The sequence below is a fragment of the Numida meleagris genome, chromosome Z (genome assembly GCF_002078875.1).
Source record: "Numida meleagris isolate 19003 breed g44 Domestic line chromosome Z, NumMel1.0, whole genome shotgun sequence".
Classification (NCBI taxonomy): Eukaryota; Metazoa; Chordata; class Aves; order Galliformes; family Numididae; genus Numida; species Numida meleagris.
In genome coordinates, this window is record NC_034438.1 from 56,436,129 (window position 1) to 56,459,265 (window position 23,137).

The 23,137-nt window shown below is 37.5% G+C and overlaps 1 protein-coding gene across 2 annotated transcripts in view; it reads right to left on the reverse strand.

Moving 5' to 3' along the window:
- FBN2 (fibrillin 2) overlaps positions 1-23,137 on the reverse strand; it is a 172,831-nt gene that overhangs the window by 61,919 nt on the left and 87,775 nt on the right. For both annotated transcript variants that reach the window (XM_021381204.1, XM_021381203.1), the window contains exons 18-24: positions 22,447-22,572; positions 18,896-19,021; positions 10,281-10,400; positions 5,035-5,172; positions 3,718-3,768; positions 3,142-3,267; positions 271-498 (exon numbers count right to left, since the gene is read on the reverse strand). In XM_021381204.1, coding sequence (XP_021236879.1) covers positions 271-498; positions 3,142-3,267; positions 3,718-3,768; positions 5,035-5,172; positions 10,281-10,400; positions 18,896-19,021; positions 22,447-22,572 — 915 coding nt within the window. The remainder of the gene's footprint in view (positions 1-270; positions 499-3,141; positions 3,268-3,717; positions 3,769-5,034; positions 5,173-10,280; positions 10,401-18,895; positions 19,022-22,446; positions 22,573-23,137) is intronic.

Consider the following 23,137-nt stretch of genomic DNA (forward strand, 5'->3'; position numbering starts at 1 on the left):
TTCATCATTTAGAGCTTCCCTACCTTCAATTATAGTCACAGTAATTTCTTTTTTGTCCTTACCAACTTTTGTTGGTAGGCTCCTGCAACACTCTTGAACAACATCCAAGCAGTAGGTTTCCTACCTGTACCGCCAGCTCTGTAAGGCAAAAATCCTCATAGTGTCTCTCATCTCAAGTACCAAATACATACAAACCCTGGCATTTCATTAGAATGGTCACCAAGATTTACATATAATTTTCAGATCCATTAGACAGTAATGAACTCTTGCCTTTATAAAATGGTCTGCCAGTTAGAATATCTCCTCTGTTGGAAAAGCCAGGACCTCTGGGGCACAGAGCCTCATACTCCTTCGTGTCAGGCTTTGGACACTCCTCACAGTCAGAGCCCCAGGCAGCACCCACAGCACAACAGCAGGCATCCATACGAAATTTGCCAGGTACAGACTGAATGCATTCATCTTCATCCCATTTCAGGTAACACTGCTCCATGCGGATATCTGCTCATTTTAAAACAACAAAGGGGAATGTTACAATTTGGTGGGGTTTTCTGTCTTTCATAAGCAGCTATTTCCAGGGTATGATCACATATGTGGTTCAGTTTCTGCAAGACAGATTTCTGCTCAAGATGCTACACACTGCACAGAGTTGAAGTTTGAAGCTGCTATTGGTAAGCTTCTGGATCTCTGTTGTATCATGTAGCAGTAGAAGTATTTCTCTAAATGCTAATTTCTGCAACTTTGGAAAGTTTCTTTGAATTTCCAAAATCTGAAAAACACTACAAATAACAGGAAATGGACAATTACAGCAGTGTTGGAGAAGATGTCTATGATTCCATATCCACCTAGTACGACTGAAATGGATTGGAAGCCAGAATATGTTATATGATACACTGAACTGGAAGTTAGGCTTTAGGAAACCTAGTAGAACTCTTCTATATAATTAGCACAAAAAGCTTTGGAGAAAACACATTATTTAAAAAATAACATGAAAGAGCTGCTGAACTATTTTTCATATACATCCTCCAACATTGTACACATTTACAATATAAATTACCTTATGCACATCCTAAGGTAAACAATTTAGAAGAAAGTATAAGAAATAGGAATTGCTTAAAGAATACTCATGGTTTCCTGTAGAGTTCCACATGTCAAGATCATATTTATTTTCACTTCAGCATTTTCAGCAAGCATAATTCTAATAAATATTTGTTATCACTAAAAACACTCCAGGGGACCCTGCAGGAAATAAAGCATTTGAGAAATATATGCCACAGTGCTTATGTAGCACAGGAGAAAGCACATATCTTGTAATGTAAAAGGACGTTTTTTCATTAAAGTAGGAAAAGTTAAAATGGATTTGAGGGTGAAGGAATCCAGTGTGTTGCTTGAAAACAACTCCTTCGTTGCAACCACCTCTTCTTATGAAGTTTCTCACTGAGAAGTAATACAGGTTTGAAGGCCACAGATGACAGTGATTGGAAAGAGAACGGCTAAGTATGGGGTAAAAAAAAAAAAAGTAAATCCTGAGGGAAAACTGCATAAGCTATACACATGCATCTTGGCAGACTTTGTTTCAAATTATTTATTTTTTTCTAAGAGAAATTTAATGCTGAGAATGTACATTCATTTATTTTCAAAATTCTCATTTTAAAAAACATCTCTAGAATTACGTTCATATTTTAAAAAACCACCACCAACAACAAAACACAACCTGATAGCTGTTTGTATTGGCTACTGATAAACCATGGAGCAATCAAAGGAAAACTGATTGCTTAAACTTGAATCTTGAGGAACGAGAACACCGTTAAAGTAGAAAATATGAGTTAGAACAGCCAAATTCTTGACTGACATGAAGCAAGGGCTGAAAAATTGTAATTGTTCTGTTGTTCTGTTTTTTTCAAAAGAAGTCAAATGCTGTCAGTAATTATACTTTCATAGTCCTTAGAAGCAGTAAAAAATTAACAGAAATTCCAGAATCTTATAAGTATTCAGTTCCCCAACTTTCATCTTTTTCATCTCTGACTACTGATTTTTAAAGATTTCAAAAAGGCAGTTTGAAAAGATGTACTGCAAAAAACTGAATCCATAGATGGAGAAGGTGTGTGTGGCATTAATTTCAGTTAAAGCAGACATGCACTTTTATAGGATACATTACAAATCACAAAAAATCTGTCACTGTTTTTTTTCCCATAATCTTATAGATAAATATCATTCCAAATTACAAAGTACAGCTTGTTTAAAAACATATAAATATTTTGTGGTATCCAAACATGGATTTTACAGCTTATCAGATGTAAAAAATAAAAATTCTCTAGGACAGCAGACTATCCAATAGAATATCCAATTAAAAAAGAAAAGAAAAAGAAGACCAAGTACATTCACTGTCAGGTAATATTGTGTTATTAGGATAACTCAGATGCTACAGAAACACACAGCAATGTGACATTTTATAAAACCTGTGACTGTAAAAAGCACTATCAGATTTCATTCACGCACTTCCATTAGCAGACTAATAACACTACACTTGCTACAGCATATTTTTGTTTCCTTTGACTTACGTACAGAGTTCAATACTTTTTATACATAAAGCCTTTTCCTATAGAGAACATTATGTCTTCACTGACATCATGTTTTGTCTGTAGAAGATACTCATGTCCTGCACGACAAAAATGAAGTCTTATTTCTACCCACACCCATTCTGCTTGCTTTCAAACAAATCGATTTCTGCCTGCATATTTCTGCTACAGGATAGTACCTGAATTTCATAAAATGAGTAGACAGAAATAGAGAAAAGAACTAGTCAGTATGCATTACAAACTTCCAGCTGGCCAGCAAACTGCTTATTGTCCAGCTCATAGTGAGCCAGACTGGGCAATGTGAATCACAGTAAGGGCAACACTCCAGTAAAACGTATTGACTGCAGTGAAGGCAAAACTCATCATAACACAAACATTCATATTCCCCAACTCTTGCCTGAAGTGAACAGGTATCTGAAATCCAAGCAGACATAAATTAAAACACACATTTAACAAAGTCAGCAGTTCAGAAACAAACCAAATGTCCTTTCTTACTCCATTAATTATTATTTTGGATAGCTGTTATACACAGCTAAAAGGCTGCCAGAGTTGACCGTGTTCTTACCTAAACACATTCGTCCTGTTCCATCCAGAGTCAGTCCTTCAGGGCATTCACAGTGAAATGAGCCTCTGCTGTTAACACATCGTCCATTGGGACAAACACCGGGAAAAACATCACACTCATTTACATCTGTTGGTAAATGAAGGAGTGAAGGAAGTTTCATAACGTACGCTAATTCCAGCAAGGAGATAGCAACAACTTTACTGAGAACTTCAGCTACACAAAAGAAAGCACAGCAGTTTCATGCACGCCATACTAGGATCTGAACAAGCATCTGACTCCCACTAATCCAAAAGACTCTTGCAAGATGACAAGACGCAGGACATTAAGATGCCACATCCTCTAAGTAAGACAATGTGATGTTTGTGGATAAGAGAATGAAAAAGAATTAAATGTATTTTGAAGGAGCACTTCCATCCTTTTTGTATCATTTTGACATTCTCCAACAGTGTTAAGTTCCCAGCAGTCATTAATTGATAGCAGCTCTAAATTTAATAAGATTATGGCTCACATTCTCTTTCATTCTGTTTTCTGAGAGAGAAAAATGACAGCTAGTGAAAAGAAACACAAAAACTTTACCTTCACAGGTAACACCCTTAACTCTGGCAAATCCTCTTGAGCAAGCTGTGTCTGGAATCAAGGAAGAAAGATACCTCACTACTTCAGAATGACATATGAGAGTAAGTAATAGAAAAGTATCTTTGCCATTTTCCTACATTATCTATGTTTAACCGTATAATGCAGTAAGTGATCTAGCCTCAGTGAAGAAAACTACTGACTCATATGTGTTACTTAGAACTAATAATAGCTGAGGAAATTAAATGTTACATAATTACTTTGTTGCGCTTTCCATTAAAGGGGCCAGAATGCGATGAATCTCAGTGCTCAGATGTAGCTGAAAGGTACATATCCTGTAAAGTTACCTGAAGATTTAAAGCTTTAGTGATGCCAGTTATCAACAAAGTGTTGGGGGTTTTTTTGTTTTGTTTTTGTTGTTGTTGTTTTTTTCCACTGCAGCTTTATAAAGCATCTGAGCAAAGACATGATTTTAGGATACATATGTAAAATGTAGCATCATGTAGAGATATGCAAGCTTGCTGAAATCTAGAAAGTTAAAGAATAGGAAATTAAATGGCCAGATATACCTCAACTGAGCTAATGAGCACTCTAGATTAATTAGTCTTTGACTAGTTCTATAAGCCTAAACTTACCATGTTGCTTCCTGGACTCCAAAGCAGTATCTTTGCTCGATGCTCCACTGCACTGTTAAGAGCACTGTTGGATGTTGTTTGCACCATGCTTAGTAGATCAGACACATCTGCCCACAGTTACTGTTTCAATTAAGAACCACAGTCTAAAATTGTCGTGACACTGGTTCAGCCGCTAGTGGTATTATTCAAACCTTATGGCAAGAATGTGGCACAGCATATTCTCCACAAAACAGAACATACGTTTAGCATTCCTGCTTCCAGTCTCTAGCCTTAACCTCATGATCTAACACTAGTGCTATTTTACAGTCAATAATGATATGTAAGCTATGTGTTTGAAAACAGCTGGGACAAGTGTTAACAGCCCACAAAATAAAAGGCCCTCAAGAATTTTAAGAGGTATTTCACTTTATCATTTTAGTCCTTATTTCACGCTACCTGAGTGCATAGTACTTGTGCAGAAGAAACATACATAGCTACTCAGTGACTCATTCAAATGTTATTTCCTCACAGCTTCGAAGTTAGAATGATACCTGATGGTGGAGATTACAAAAGATGCTACAGAAGACATTCTCAATTCACAGTGTTTTTGTTTGTTTTAACAGAAAAAAAAAAAAGTGAGAATTTGTCTGGCGGTACACTCACTCTTCTCCCAAAAGACACAGGATATGAAAGCACAGTAGCATACCTAATTCACACCGCTCACACGGGCTGCCCCAAGCTGCTCCTAAAGTAGCACAGCATTCAGATTTCAGAGTAGCACCATTGATGTTAACTTCACAGCGACTGTCCTGGATGTTAAGCCAGCAAGTCCCCTTCAGGCTATCTGCGGCACAACAGAAACAATATGGAACTGTCACAGCAGGAAGAGCTGACATCTCATCATGCCACTGGCAGACACAGTACAAAGAGAGCACAGTCTGTCTTTTAGAGTAGGACCTTGAATCAGAGTCATTTTGTACACTTTTTGATTTAGAAGCAGAGGAAATAAACAGCACTATCACCGTGAGTGTTAGAGTGTACCACTTGAGGCATTCAACAGTCCAGCTCCTACAGCTAGCAGAGGTTCTCCAGCAACTACAGTGGATTTATTTGTTTGCTTAACCTAGAGATCGTTCAGGCAAAAATACACAAGTAGCAATAAAAGCAGAGCTTATAACCTGGGATTCCCCCCTCCCCTGGGTTCAGACCAAGTGGTTAAATTGAATTATTAAATCCAGTTGCTTTTACTCCATCTGACTCAGTGACACTTCAAAGCTGTCAGAAAGAAAAGAAAAAATGTGGGGGACAGAGACGTGTCGCATTGCTTTAGAGGTCCAATTCTCCTGCTGCATTAAGTGTGCTTTGAATACGTCTGTTAGTTTACACTCCACTCTCTGCTCCTGAGGACTCAACCACAGCATGCACAGCTTCTGAATCACAAACTGGAGTGCCAGGCTGTGAATCCAGAGCTTCCCAGGGCAAATCCACTCCAGTATGTGCACAGCTAGAGTCAAGCAGCACCTCCTGCCTGCTCCCCATGCTAACCAGCCACAGAGCAGAGAGGGATTTTCAGTCACCAGTGTCAACTCTGCTGCCTGAAATCCTCAGAAATTCTCTTTTAGGTTCCCAAGTCTTCAAATGAAAACAACCATACTTTCAGTGTGCAAGCCACTTTTGAAAATATAAGTTAGATCCTAAATCAAGTATGTATTTTTGAAAGTACAACACTTTGGCTCAGTATCTTTATGCTGTTATATTTAAATGAGACCAAAATTCTTGAAGCAGACTACAACCTTTGTGATCAGATAGCAAAAGCAGTCTGCAAAGATCTAACCCAGATTTGGAGGACAGCCTTCACGGAGTTTAACAGCATGCACATACCCATAGCTCAAAACTAAGCAAATGGCCCAAATTAACGTAACAAGACTATGAATGCAAGATGAATAGGAATTGGTTTTAAAGGTTTATGTATAATATATGTACAGAAAGCCAGACTATCTATTAAGTGATGCTGATTAGACTTACTCATACCTCATACTTAGGAGCAATGTGCTCCAGATTTTTTTTCCTTTAAAAAACTTGAACTTTTCTACAAAAATGTTACTAGAAAATTACGCAGAATGCTGAGAACACAACCATTCTTTGGGTAATATAACAGAAAAAAAGCTGGTGCAAGAATGTTCCTGGAACCAGTTCTAGAAACTGGAAAATTCATAAACAATTAATTGTAAGAGTTACATTATTTAGATTACTGTTGGTCTCAAAAATGTAGGTTACAAGGTACAGATCAATGAAGGACAAAGGATCATGGAAAAAAATCATTTTTTCTAGTCCTTAATCGGCTTTTATCCAACAGTCAAGACTGGGGATAACATGACAAGACGAAAGGATGACTTAACTTATGAAGTGACTACCTGGATCTGCTCTTGACCAACTATGGGATGGGTGTGTGCTTTATTATCAAATGTCCCTAATTCAGGGCATTAAGGCAGGGAGAGTGAAAGTCTCTTTAACTATTTCATGCTACATCCAGCTTGCTGACCATACATTTTATTTTGTCAAACTGTAGATGCTTCCATTGCTTCATTCACTAGGGATTTCTAGAGCATGATATTACTCATTTTTAGCAGCCAGTTTTACAGGCTGAAAAACTCAATATTTCAAAAATAATTTAAACTATACCTATTAGCAGATGACTTTCTTCACACCAGCTGCATCTACATTATTCTGATAAAGTCTGCTTGTCTTATCTTTTATCTTTTATTTTAACTCTTATCTATGAGTTAATTTCCTGTATTTTACACAACCTCTCTTGTCCAGACAAAATTTACAAAGGGAAGTCACTGTAACTTTTTCTTTGGTGAAAAAAAAATATTTATTATTCAGCATCAAAGCATTCCTTCTGCTGCTTGCATCTCTTTGATTCTGACTTGAAGAAGAATATATGCAAACTATAGGCAGATGGCAGACTACAGGCGGTGCACTACATGAATTCCAAAAATATTGACTATAATGTGCATTAAAGGGATATATTAAATGTATATTTCAAACAGCACAAATGGCGGTACCCCTACTGTACAAGCAGTTCCCAAAATAGCAGTACAGCACTGCTACAACTAACAGATGTATTTCAAAACAGTTCTACTTCTTTCCACCTTTAAAAGAGGAGTAGCCTTAATACCACAGACACAGGCAGAGAGTTAGAAAGCAAAACAAATGCATAATATATCAGCTTTTTTTGCTGAAAGCTTTTAAAGTAAAGGCTAAACTAACAACCCTCATTTGCTGGAAGTTTGAGCCAAATGTTGTGAATTGAATTCCTTTTCTTTCTGGAGAAAGTCATTTTCCACAGGGAAGATCACAGAAAGAGACAAATGGCTTACATCTTTGCTGAATTTCTACAGGCAATACAGATGCATATAGCTCAAGACACCTGGCTCTTCAACATTAAGTCTGAGCAGACCAGGCAAAGGAACCAGAAGAGACGACAGACTTAAGTTTTATCTCCACAAACTGAGAAGAGAATATGTGCCAGCCACACAGCTTCTCAATATAATGATAGTCACAGGTCTGATCTGAGTCCTTGACACAACAGTGAAAATCAGTAATAAGGCCACTTAGCAACAGATACAAGAGCAACGTGTAAAAATAAAACTAGCAATGCTGGTAAACTATTTTCCTTCTAATTTTGCTGTCATTTGATTTTCACTGCAAATTTGTGTGACAATCTTAAGTACAAACTTTCATAACCATCATAAAAGAAAGAAAAGAAAAAATATCCTTGCAACATAGGCGTGATTCTGCTTCTGACATGAGAGAAAATCTTAAAGCAAATCTGGAAAGGCCTCAGAATCAAACTGATGCTATCTTATCTTGGTCATTCTTAAGAAGAATACAACACATACCCAAACCAGAGCAACATTCTAGTCAAATGCATCTGTACTGGAGTATGCTTTTTGTATCTGATGCTACAGTCATTAGTGCAAATTAGGGCAAACTGATAAAAACAACTTTCACTACTGTAGAGATTTAAAACAGCTTACATTTGATGAGTGTTTGCAAGTTTATCACACCAAGCCCAACCTACAATCTCAAACCTTTACTCACTTTCCAGTAATTTAGTCTACCCTTCTCTCATCACTACCTATTCCAGTGGAAGATTTGCCAATGTAGGAAAACATAAATGGATTCTAACTGCATAAAACTATATTTCTTACATGAGCTGTACTGACATTTCTGTCTTAACATATTCTCACTTGTAGTACAGAAAACTCCTCCAGTGAGAATGCTGATCAACAAGAATGAGTAACAATTAGGCCTACAGAATAAGGTGGCTCCTATCCTTCCCTTTTTATTTGAATATTCAAGTATTTACATTGTTTGTTTTACATTATTTACAAATAATACTCAGGTTAAATATGACCTCATACTCTAGCCATCCCAATGGAAACATTTTGCAAAGTAAATCAGGAACACTGTTATAATTAAACCCTTAACGAACTTGTAACACCTTCGGATGTGAGGAAACAACAAAATTAAAATAAGCATAGGTTAATGCGGTCATGTCAAGATGCACAATGTGAAACAGAACAACAATACTAAACTGTACAAGTCAGTGATGGTGGCATATCCCTAAAAAACTAAGAGAAAGGCTAGGAGAAGGCTTATGTGCAAAAGTAATATTCACTTGAAAAACAAATCAAGGCACAGACGTCTTCATTAAATAGAAACCATAGTCTTTATATTAAATTTCCAATCTTAAGAAAATCTTGGCAAGGCAAGAAATTTGAATCAAGAACACCAGACAAATCCATCTTACAATAAAAGAAACATTTAAACTTAGCATCATCCCATTACTAATGACACTCTAATCCAATTTATCCAACATAAGTTACAATGACTTCAATTATGTTACGCAAATAAGATGAAACAATGGCAGCTTTCGAGCACCTGAGGAGTGCAGATGTCTCTAGCCCTTTGAATCTTCTTGAAAAGGCAAGAAAAAAAAAAGAATGGCTTCCAGAGATAATGTGAATAACATCTTGCAGGCAACTGTTGCTGCTAGCTCTGATAAAATCTGGGCTATGCTCTGCTTTTTTTCAATGCAGTAGAAACCTCAAAGGATGCTAACATTATTTATGTTGCATTATTTTTCTATACACATATGTCTTCTACATATACACAAGACAATAGTCATGTGTTTGCTCCGGCAACAGGGGTCCTGACAAATTTTGATATGTTTTTTTCTCCCTTAACTGTTTTCTACAAAAGAGCAAAGCTATGAGATTGTGCTGTAAGGTAAACGCCACTACTATTTCTTGATAGGTAGGAAAAGTAATCTTCATAGTTTATGAAGCATGCCACGAATCCTAAAAGCCATGAGCTTTCATATCAGTAGATATGAGTAGATGTTGCTCCAGTTTTACTTTCTTGTCTCAAATCTAAGGGGACAAAAAATTGAATGGGCATTTCTGCTTTACACTTTTTCAACTATTAGACTTACTACTCACAGGTTTACTCATATCTTCTCTTTTGGGAGAATAATAATAATTCTTATATTTAGTAATATCCTATAATTCCTATAATTCAATAATAAAATAATCCTATAATTCCTAATAATAAGACATACCCACCGTCTCACATCAATCAACATCAGCATAACACCACCTTCATCATAGTTTGGACATTCACACACATTGTGTCTCTTTTTAACATGCTTCTGCCTCCGTGGAAATGATTGGTATGGGTTTGTTTGGTCTTACATGCTGTCTTACATGGTCTGACATGCTGTCTACAACAGGGGGAAAATGAGCAAAATTCATTATTTTCTTGCTGATTTAATCAATGCTAGAAATGTTTGGGATTTTTGTTTGTTTGTTTTTTTAATTAGCAAGAAAAACAGATTAAAAACAACAACAGCAAAAACAACAACAAACAGAAGGGAAGACCCACCAATGCAGATCAGTCCTGTAGAGTCCAGCTTGCTGCCAGGTGAACATTCACAACTGAAAGATCCAAGATTGTTCCTGCAGGCACCATTGGCACATGGGCTGCTTTCACATTCATTTATATCTATAATCCAGAAAGTAAAGACACTGTTAGGACTGTAACGTGATTCTGGAGAAAGAAAAGTATCAATGCTGTTGTGGACTACATTTTGCCAAGACAGTCTGGTATATCTGTATTTTTCCTCCTTTCTTTCTTCGTCTGTCTGTCTGTCTTCCTGTCTGTGTTTTTGAAGCATAACTTGCAAAAGATGAAGGGACAGGCAGTTAACATTTATGTGCATGAGTAGAGGAGTGTATATTTTGAAAGCGTTAATTAAATGACTCTTTTCTACAAAGACAGTCACTTCCAAGAACTTGGAATATAAAGTTTTCCAGCATAAATTGTAACAGTCTTGTGAGAAATCAAAACTCTTTCATCATGGAAAGCAACGCATTCCTAGCCACAACATGCTGAGCACAAACAAAAGTCTTATTGTTTCTGTCATTTATGGCTCCATAAGGCTTGGAAGAATTAAGACAACCCTGTCAGAATCAAAATATTCCAATGCTGGCTGCAATTCTCTAGTTCTGGAAAGTATTCAAGAAATAAGAGTTGAAACTTGTGTAGTGTAAATGGTACTTTCCTCTACCCCCTAACTCCTTCTATTTATTGCCTGTATGAGTTTTTTAAGCTGATTCACATAAAAGAATAGGACCCCTGCAGACAGCATTATTTGCTGATTTTTTTTATTTAAAGTGAAACCAATTTTAAGATTAAAACAATACCAGCAAGTTCTTTCAAAGAACAGTTGCAGATGCATATCCACTACTTTTTCCTAAACACAACCAGTTCAATTCTTTTTTATCCGGGTCTCAAATCAAGTCATACATTCTAATCTAACCAGACAGTTCCTTTGGCAGGCCTAGTGCATACCTATGTTTGCTAGTACTGCCCAAAGAATAATGTCATACTGATACACAAAAAGAGTGTGATGTAAATTAATTATAAATTAACACAGTATATATTACTCACCAGTAACATTAATAGTATCAACAGATCATTTTCAAAACAGATGGAAATACCCTGCTCATTGTTTAGAAATCATGCAAAAGATACCATTTGCTATTCAGCATTCCATGAGGTATCAAGCTGTCATTTCACGAGACCTGAAGGAAGTTTCCCTGAAGGAATCTTGATGGACTTATGGGGTTGTAGGAGCGGTTTAGAATATGCACCAAAGGATATATATGGGAGGAGGGGGAAGGAAAGACAGAGATGGAAAACACTCAGAAATCACTATGCTGAGGAAAGTGTGCCATCTCCCTCTTCATATCCAAGGCAAGCACCCAACTGAAGGGCCCATTTTCACAGTTCCTTTATTTAATGGAATTACTTACCTCCAAAGAGCAAATAGACTTGTCCTTAAATACTAGCAAGTTTTTGAACAGCAAAAATACTTATGTTAGCAAAATCTACTCTCAGTCTTGTTTGTTGCCCAGCTTACACAAATGCAGACTTGAGATCCAGGAGGCTTTACCATATCAAGGCAGTGTGTTCGAGGACTGCCAATACAGGGCTAACTGCTGTATTAGTGCCTGAGCTGCTAAGTACCATCATACCAGTAATGCTGGCCCTGCATTACTCGTTCAGCGCTGCTAGTCCCAATCAGGCATCTGCCTGATGCCACATCAGGCACAGCTTCCATGTTTCTTTGCAGACAGCCTCCTTAGATACAGTTGGTTGTGTTATGTCAGGTTTAATTGTAACAGATCACAGCCCATGCCAGCGTGCCAGAGATTGCAACAGCACCACAGGCAAGCATGTGGGGCCAGGACAGGTCTGGCATTGCTCATGTACCAACACAGCGTGGAGGAAATCATGTACAACTGCAGAAGCCAGTTAGTTTGTACAGAGCAAATGCTAAGCACCTCTGCATCCCAGCTGGCAATCTGGAATGCGTTTATCTGCTCTGCATCCCTTCCCTTCCCTGTAAATACATTTCACACTTTATTAACTGAAGTTTTACAATCCAGGGTATGTCATCTGCCTCCCTATCTTTCCCTCGCCAGCAATACCTGGTAGCAGTGTGTAAAGTCTGCTGCTTTCACAGAGAAACCAAATATTCTGTTCCCACAATTAGAAATAGATCACACTGAGGCATAGAGGTAATCTTAAAAGTGCACTATATGTTGAATAGCTCTCAGTATAGGGGCAGAAAGGAAGGGAAAGTGGACAATACAGAAGATACACAGTCGCTCCCTGTCAAAAGCATCAACCTGTCACCATCTCTTGCACTGAAAGAACAAAGGGACATCCAGTGAAGCTAGCTGGTAGTCAAAACGACTAAAGAAACAATTATTTACACAACAAGTTGAGAAATTGGAAACCCTCTCCCTAGAATGCTGAAAGCTTTCATGAATCAATGGCAATCTAGACAACTTATGAAAGAGAAATCTAGGACATTTATTTAATAGAAAGATCCTACTTCTGAACCACAGCAGTTCAGAGAGTATTTCTGGAAAGTAATGCTGTATACTTGCTCTGCTATAGTCAGCACTGGGCCAGAGGGATCTTTGATCAGGCTCTGCATTTATGTTTCTGTTTTTATCCAGGTATGGTTCTCTGTCCAGTTCAGCACTCTTCCCTGTTCACCTAAGGTGGAAACTTCAGAGAAGTTACCATAATGGACCAGGCACGAGCAGCCCCACGAACAGGCAGCTGATCAAAAATGTGGAAGAACAGCAAGATCTACATCTTGCCAGTGCCAGCCACTCACTGATCCCACAGACAAATGTTCACTTTCCTCTCTCTGGGCTGAAAATGGCAAAGGCACCTATCCAAGATCAGGTGTGAGGGAATTTGTCTCACAGAGCCATGCTCTTCCTTACTTTACTTTGCCCTGATGCAGATGAAGGAATACTCTTCCCATGCCATTTCTCTCCATAGGTTAGAATTAGGGAGAACAGATTTCACTGAAGATTAGGATATGCATTTCTGGAGGCATTAACTTCTAGTTGTTTCCAAAATGATCTTTTGACTACTCTTTGGGCCCCCAAACTTGAAAAAAATAGTTTGTTACATTCTGCATGTGATACGCCTCAGCTCCATGTTAGCAAAAATCAACCGATGAAATGGAACTGAAAGAAACAAAAAACAAACCAACAACTCCCCAAAACCCACTGCTTTAGAGTACTAAGAGGCTTATAATATTTCGCTGACTACTCCTCAAAACCACCATTCAGAAAAAAATAAATAAATTAAAGGATGAATGTACTTCACCAATAGTGCTCTGCTGAATCAGGACAAAAAAGTATCATATACACATCATAAACAAACTCCAAAAATTGTTTCCATAAACCTTCTTTTAACAATATTAAATGGTGATTAAAAAAAAAAAAAGCAGGACAAAATATTTCATTTTAAATACTGTTCTATATTTTAAAATAAAAACCAAATGTATGAAAATATTTACCAGGGATTTTTTTTTATTATTATTATTTTTTAAGAGTTTTTGCTTAAGTGGAGTGAGTGTACATTGTAAATGTCACAGAAACAAAAATTGAAACAGTTTGCTGTACATTCCTGGAAATAAACTTCAAAGCACATCTGGTTTACGTTTAACTAGTTATGTCTCTGGAAACACAATCTAAACCACAGAGCTTGCTGTAAAAATCTCAACTTTCACAGACTATGAAGGCTCAAGCAACTCCCATACTCTCTGCAACAAATTGATAAAAAATTTCAATTCAACTAGAAATGAAAACAGTGAATGGTTTTGTTGTTTCATCACAGTTACTGATGACAGTTATATTAATTAAAAATATACCGGTGAATAACAAGCATCAGAGCATTTTCAGAGCACAACACAAAGCTTCTGGCTTTTTTCTACAACTAGTGAACCTGTAACTCCAATCTGGATGACTTAATGTCCCTTTGAAAACAGAATTTAGACAAAAAGAGATGAATTTATTTCTTAAATTGCCAACCCACTCAACTTTAAAATACATTTAACAGGTTTTACAGACTGTTTTCTGAAATCTCTTTTTTGCCTGATCAGCTAAACTTCAATTTAACTTACTTCAACTCCATCTTATCCAAGACGGAGATGATAGATTCTTCACAACCTGTGTAAGCAATTTCATGTATATAAATATACTGAAGGAAACTGAATATCCTTTCAAATCTTCCACAAAGACAATAAAAAATTACAAGTATTTTAGAGTTGATTACACTAAAATAACTCTTCAAAAAGAAAATAATCTTACAAATCTGAAGTTTTGGTTAGTAGTTAGTTCTTCGGTTTTGTCTTTTTCTAAATGAGATATTTTTATTAATAAAATATTCTATTATTTTAAATATTACTGCTGCATCTGTGCCCAATCATGCAGACATGCCTCAGAATTCAGCAGATATATAGGATTTTGAAAAATAGCAAATAATATTTCTATTTCTTCTAGAATCTTATCTTCATAAAACTTGCTTTAAACTCTATCTAATCTTAAATGTAACATTTTTAGATACTATGATTTTGCAGTCAAAATCTGCTGGCAATACTATCTAAAGAACTTGCCTGCCCCTCAGTGAACAGGACAAAATGTCCAGCATACCGCTAGTCGAAGACATAATGCCATGGGTGAACAATTGAGGGCAAGGTGTGTGAGGAGCGGCTGAGGTCCCTGAGCATGCTCAGTGCAGAGCAGAGGAGCTGAGGGGAGGCCTCATGGCAGCTGCAGCTCCTCACAGGGAGTGGAGGGCAGCGCTGAGCTCTGCTCTCTGTGACAGCGACAGGGCCCGAGGGAATGGCACGGAGCTGTGTCAGGGGAGGGGCAGGTGGGGGTTAGTGAAAGGGTCTGCACCAGAGGGTGGTGGGCATGGAACGGGCTGCCCAGGGCAGTGGGCACGGCCCCAAGCTCCTGGAGTTCAAGGAGCATTTGGTCAGTACTCTCAGGCATAGGGTTTGTATTTTGGGTGGTCCTGTGTGGAGCCAGGAGTGGGACTTGATGATCCTCATGTGTCCCTTCCAACTCAGGATAATCTATGATTCTATGATTTTATGAACTATTAGTCATGATCCCCAAAACCCGTGCTAGCAGAAGAGCTAACACAGGAATGGTGACGGAATAGTCATGAGGATGCCCAGAAGACAGAAAAGATCACTCTTTTCCCTGTAGATGTTGTGGCCCAGTGCAGTCACGATACCACACACTTTTTTGGTCAAAACCCTAAGCGTTTTATTAATATTTCTGAGACCATTACTACTGCTATTGCTGTTAAAATACATATTTATTTTTTACATTTGAAAATCTGGATATACTACTACTTCCATAATTAAGCTATTTCCATTCTGGTATCTCATTGGTCTATCTTTTGGTCCGTGTTATGCTTTGAAGTTGTTGGCTTTTCCATCTTGATAATTAAAAGCACATGGTAAGCGATTTTCACTGCTAGAAATGTTGTTTAGGCATGGAAACACAACATACAGACAGACTCTGAAGACAATATCTCACCCGAACACTGTGGATAGATACTAGGCATTAAGACAATTTAGCACAGAGTGTGCTATAAATCCATGGGAGTATGATAAAAGAAAATGCCTAACCTGCGGAAGTGCTGCTAATTTGTAACATATAAGAAGAGAAGAAACTTTGACTCTTAAAAGTGGCCTCTGAAACACACACGTACTGAAATATAAAGAAACATAACTCCTTTTGAATAGAAGGGGTGAAGAGGTGAATGATTTGATACTGTCAGAGTTCAAACCATTTCATGAAATGTTTTGAGTGTAAACACGTGTTCACTTTCAGAACAGTTGGAGACTTTCAAAATGCTATTGCCCCCATGCTGCTTGCTTCCACTGCTCTGGAGAAAACTGGCAAAGAGCACATGAGCCTTCCTCACTGCTGCAGCACTAAGTTAGACCATTTGGCATATGCTGTGAAATAAATGTTTTAAGTTAACCTGACTGATCTTACACAGCAAGAATAGTTTAAAGAGTGCTTCCACTTTCCATTCTGTATGTTTGCTTAGCTGTATAGAAGTAACTTGTGGCTGATCAGTAATAACAAGCAGCTGAGGACAGTAATGTCTTCCACTGCTTCAGACAAATTTAGAAGATGATATTGGTTTATATAATAAGTATTCCAAAAGGATTGTACCTTCATCATCACTCACTCAAATGTACGACTATTTATTATAAAAACTTCCTAATCATCATATTGAGAAGTATAGATTATGGAACCAAATAAAAAATAATGCAAAAAATCTAGTAATATATTGCTGCTCTGAATACTAATTAAAAATGAGACAAAAGCTAATACTTTTATTTCAACTCCCTTATTGCACAGCTTTGCTTAAACCTGTTTTACAACTAAAACTTCTCATTAAAATTTGCTTGTCTTTACTAGAAAGACCAGTCTAAAGAATCCCACTTCCAACAAATTAGGGGGAAAGGTTGGAGCATAGAAGATGTACTCTAGAATCACTCCAGGAAGTACTTAAGCAAACTGGACATTCATTAAGTCCATGTGTCCAGATGGGATGCACTTGCAAGCACTGAGGGTACTGGCAAATGTATTGTAAGGATACTTTATATAACCTTTGCTTGATCATGGACACCTGGGAGAAATGCCTAAAGACTGGAGGAAAGCAAATGTCACTAATATATTCAAGAAGGGCAAGAAGTAGGACCTGTGGAAACTACAAGTCACTCAGCATTGGCTTGATCCCTGAAAAGCTGATGGAGCAGCTATCCCTGGAAACCATTTCCAGGCACATGAAGGAGTTGAAAATCATCAGGAGTAGTCAGCATGGAAAGGAAAATCAAAAAAGGGAAATCATGCTTGACCAACCTTGTAAGCTTCACTAATTAAATCACCAGTATGATGGATGAATGATATTGTCCAACTGGAATTCAGTAAGGCCTTTGACGCTGCCACCATAAGATCCTCATGTATAAAATTTGATGTATATAGTCTGGATGGGCAGACAGTGAGGTGGATTGAAATGTGTCAGAACTGCCAAACTCAGAGGGTGGTTATCAGTAAAGCAAAGCCTAGCTGGAGGCCAGTAACTTCTGGTATACCCTAGGGATCAGTACTGGGTGCATTCTTGTTTAGCATCTTAATTAACGATTTGGACGTTGAAGGAGTGTATACCCTCAGCAAGTCTGCAGATGACACAAACTAGGAGGAGAAACTGATAAATCAGAGACTTGTGCTGCTATTCAGAGGAACTTCTACAGGCTAGAGAAATTGGCTGGCAGAAAATCCATGAAGTTCAACAAGAAGTTCAAAGCCCTGAGGAGGGCTTTGAACCTGGGGAGGAACAGACCCAGGCACCAGTACATGCTGGGGGAAACACAGCTGAAAAACAGCTTTGCAAAAAGGGCCCTGTGGGTCCTAGTGGACAGTAAGTTGAACATGACCCAGCAATGTTCCCTTGCTGCTAAGAAAGCTAATGGTATTTGTGGCTACGTTAGACAATGTATTGCCAACAGGTAGAGGGAGGTGATTCTTCCTTTCTACCCAGCACTGCTGCAGTCACACATGGAAAGCTGTGTCCAGGCCTGGGCCCTTCAGTACGTGAGAGTATACTGAAGAGAGTCTAACTAAGCACCACCAAGACAACGAAGGAACTGGAGCACATCTTCTGTGAGGAAAGGCTGAAAGAGATGGGACTACTCAGCCTAGAGAAGAGAAGGTTCAGGTGGGATGTTAGCAGTGTATACACTCAAAGGGAGGGTACAAAGAGGACAGAGACAGGCTCTTTTCCGTGGTGCTCAATGACAGGATAAGAGGCAATGGGCACAAACTGGAGTACCAGTACGCAATTCTTTACTGTGCTGGTGACTGAATACTAGAACAGATTTCCCAAAGAAGTTGTTGAGTCTCCTTCCTTGGAGATATTTCAAAGCCATCTAGACATGGCAAAAGGCAACTTGCTCTAGATGGCCCTGCTTGACTCAGGGAGTTGGACAAGATGACCTCCATCAGCAGCTCCTTGCAGTCACAACAATTTTGTGATACTGTGTTCAGTTTCTGCAGAGTGACATTTTCATTGCTCTAGCATCTCTGTCCATAAACAGAAGCAATTTTGATTCTAAAGTATGAATTGTGAAGAAAAAAAAGACATTTTTTTATCACTAGGCAGTAACATCCTGATCCACGAACTCAAGCATCACATGCATACCAGAATGTGATCTGCAATTAAAAATCACCACAGACTGAAGGGAAAAAACAGTCTCTTGTGATCAAAATATACTGTTATCTTTAAATAACTGTATAATCAAGGGCAAGCATATATTTACTTTTATTTCAACTTCAACGTATCTCATCTAAAGAAAGGAAAACATTTTAATATGACAATGAACTTTGAAAGAAATTCAGTGGCAAGACTCAATACACTAAAAATACTGCAGAGAAACTACAAGAGGAATGCTTTATGCTATATCTTAGTTCTCTCTTTTTCTCTTGCTCTTGTCAGCAGTCTGAATGTTTTTTAATCATTTATCTTTAATGTTATGTAAGCAATAAAAGTAAATAAAATAAAGCAATAAAACTAACAATTTGCAGATTTCTCACCTTCGCATGTGTCTGTCTCAGTGCTGAACACATAGCCCTTTGGACAAGTGCAGCTGTAACTCCCAGGAGTGTTTCGACAGAGCCCATTATCACACAGCAGCCCATTCACTGAACATTCATCAATGTCTGTAACAGATGAGTTAATATTAGTAAGATCAAATGCCACAAGATGCCTTCATCGCTCTAACAAGCCCCTGCTGCATTCTACAGCAACAATTAGGTTACCAGATGTGCTGTTTTCTACAATAACTATGCAATGAAAAATGCCAATTCATGTTTTCAAAAATCTAAACAATTTTCAGATTCTTTTTTACCAAAAATCTTGTTTTTCTTTTAAAGCTTTTCAACAGCAGTCTTTAAAAATAGTTGATAGCTAGTCTTAAAAAAATATGCATGTGTTCCTGGAATGACCTTGATATCTTTGTCAATCATATGACTATGTCATCTTTACATGATCTTTGTCAGCTTTTCTTTTTAAGGTACATAAATAAAGGCATGTTAGACTACTATTCTAATCCTCTTCAATGGTAAAAAAAAGAAAATATGGATTTTATTATCCATTAAGTTAATACATGTTAAAATATATCATCTTAGATTACATACGAATAACACTAATGCAGGTGTGTTTCATATCAGAAAAAAAAAGCTATGATTAAGACTAGGATAGCAAGCATACCGAATATGAAAAACCCACCAATTAACATAATTGCCTGAGCCTACTTTAGATTAAGTACAGCTATCAAAAAGCAACCAAACTTCTTCATGTCCAAATTATTTCTAAAAAGAAAAAATAAAAAATCATAATTTAAAATGATTTTCAGTTAATTCCCAACACATTTCACAAACACTTAAGTTTATAGAAAGATAAAGTGTAATAAGCCTGATGTCTTCTTCTCCTGCTTCAGGGCATTTCTTAAATTTTGACTATTTCATTTCCTAAAGTTAAAATCACAGCTGAAATTGTTCCCTTCAATCAACTCACTTTCTTAGAGAGTGTAAGTTTAACAATAAAGAAGAAAACAAGAAAAGCACTATAATTACAGTCTCAAGGCTTTTGATTCCCCAATAACATTTGCAACCTATGCCTATAAATTCCATTAGGATTCAGGTAATTGAGTCTTAATTTCCCCAAACAATACATCTGAAATTTAAGTTGTGCAGCCACAAGGAAGCTCCTCAACTTACTGGTCCTTAATCTGAACTCATATAATTCTAACTAATTAGAGGAGGCTGGATTTGGAATTTGAAGTTTTCCAAGGCAATAGAATTTAATTTTGAACTTGTCGTCATATGTCCTGTAACTTAAACTATCAGTGTTATACAGAAGTACCATTTCCTTAGGGTGTTGCAGTTAAACTTCAGATTTGGACTGCCATCTATTGTGACACACAGTGTAAAAACACAGAATAATATGGCTCCTGACTATTTTTACTTCTCAGCTTATCTTAATTTGTATAATTAAAACATTTCAACTTTTTACTTGAATTTTCACAAATTATTTTGTGCAGAAATTCTCACATCTAAGAATAAAAGCATCCCCACAGTGAAAATGCTGCATTTTTACTGATATAGTTGATCAGATATATTCCCATACCAGCAGTTACAGAATCCCAAGTGTAACTAAAGTAATGCTCCTTGCCCTGAAATCAATTTCTAAAAAGAATACTATGGAAAGTTTTTTAAAAAGTATTTTGTAGTATTGTATTTCCTGTCAAAAGGTCACATTCAGGGCCTTCAGAAAGTAACTAGCTGCAAAATTTCATAAGTCAAGCAGGAGAAAAGAAACACTTTCACTACTTCATGTTTGTTTTGCATCGCTAGGTAGGAATGTACAATATTAAAATTATACCACACTTAATAGTTCCGTTTTTCTCCAGCAAAAATGCTGCAATTTTGTTGACCACAAATACAAATGACAGATCGGTAAACTTTAAGTGTCAAGAACAGTAATTCTTCCAGATAAATCTTTCTGACAGTAAGATGAGATTTAAGACTTTCTAGTGGTTTCAGGTGGATTTCCATTAGCTTTCAATAAAAAGTTTTGCGTTAAAAACTGCAGGACTATAATAGTACTACAAGCCCTATTATTGCACAATGTACTTGCGGTATATATGTTTTTTTTTAATATAAGAATCCTCCAAATAAATAAAAAAAAAAATCATGATCATATAGAAACATGAGGAGTAGTATTAATTACCCAGACTCTGAAATGTGTAATGGTAGGCCTTTTCTGGTGGGTACTGCCACTCACTCACAGAAAATGCACCTAGATATTGCAACAATACTCTATTATAAATCTAAACCAAATTACAAACAACCAACCTGACAATTGAAGGTCTCTTAACTGAATCACTCCTGTAATTCTGATAGTGACCTAAAACGAATATGAGGACTTCTCCAAAAGCAATGCCTCCTACTTTATTGTGTTGGCCCACGACATCAGAGGCAGATGGTAGTGGTATGGCAGTAGGGGTTGAGCCTTCCCAACAATATCATTGATATATTTTTTTGCCATGCAGTGGATAGCAGCAGAGGGGCAGTCTGACAGAATGGGATCTGATGTGGATGTGCAGATGAAGTAAAAGTGTGGCAGTGAGTTCCTCTGTGTGGGAAAAAATGGCACCCACACCATTTTTTCACATCCACGACTGAACAGTAGATGTGTGCACAATGAGACAGTGGGTGGTGCGTTTCAGCAGTGGTAACAGTGACAATGCACTGCTAGTGCAGATTTTCATGAGTGTGGCATGCAGGCTCTCGTTCCTCACTGGCAAAAATGCATAGCCAATGGTGGTGAAAATACTGTTTTATAGCTGAGAATTTCCTCTACCAAATAGTGTTATTGTTCTCTTTGTATCTGTTTTAGTCTTCATGGAAATACACAGGAGGCACTACATTCAAGGCAACCAATATATTTTGAAAAACAGATGACAGGCTAATACACTTGGGCCCACCATCCAGTTATGACTTGTGAAATTGCAAGTGTGGTTAACTTCTCTCTTCTGAAAGCTTTCACAAATTAGAAGACGCAGCATGCAGTAATTAATCCCACTATACTTGTGTAACCAAGGAACATCATAAATTACCATAGAGACTACGCATATAGGCCAAGAGGTACCATTCATTTTGGTAACAGTAGCCATGTGTTACATTTTATTATGCAAAACCATGACCTTCCGTTCTTGACAACTTATCATCCAGTCTGAAAGCATCACATTTTAGGTGCTCTTGAACAGCAGAATATAACACATACTGATCCATGCTTTTGAGAAAAACAAATCCTAACCAGCAATGATGTCTCCTGGCTACACATCTCAGAGAAATAGTATTTAAAAAAAACCATAAAACACCTCCACCAAATAACAGAAAAATACAGCAGTAAAAATACTGGCTATGCAGTTACCAAGGAAGGTTGGATCAGTAGAGATTTTTTGTTTTTATTATAGCTGTAAAAACATATGTCTCCCTTGCAACCCGTGTTCTATCAATTCAAATTATCATCAATGTGGTCATGAATTATTCAACAATTATAACAAAATAGAGAAACTTACCCACACAGTTCCTTCCAGAAGGATCAGGCTCATAGCCACTGTTACAGTTACAACGATAACTGCCACGTAAGTTTTCACAAATTCCATTTGAGCAAATGTCAGGATCCAATGCACATTCATTAATATCTGTATTGACAGAAGATAAGTAGACAATGAAAGGTATGAAGGACCTGACCAAGTGATGAGGACAGTATCAAATTAGAGAGAGCATCTGACTCATTGGAGGTTGGGGCTATTAGAGCAAGGGTGCAGCCAGGAGGCTGAAGGAAGAGATTATTCCCCTCTATTTGGCACAGGTGATACCACATCTGGAATACTGTGTTCAGTTTTGAGCCTCTCAATCCAAGGAAGATACCAGCAGACTGAGGAGAATCCCTTAAAGAGTTACAAAGATTTTTAGAGGGGTGGAGCATATGAAACATGAGAAGAGGCTGAGTTAACCGGGTTCCTTTAGCAAGCAAAAGGGATGAAGAAAGGGAGATCTAACAGCAGTTCTCTCATAATTAAGGAGGTTCCAGAGAAGATGGAGCAAGTCTCTTCTCTGAGTTGTACAATAGAAGGGAAAGAGACAACAGTTAGAAGTTACAGCTGGGGAAATTTTAATTGAATGCTAGGGAAAGAATTCTTCCCCATGAAAGTTGTTAAGCACTAGAGTAAGCTGCTCAGAGAGGCTGTGGGAATTCCATCTTTG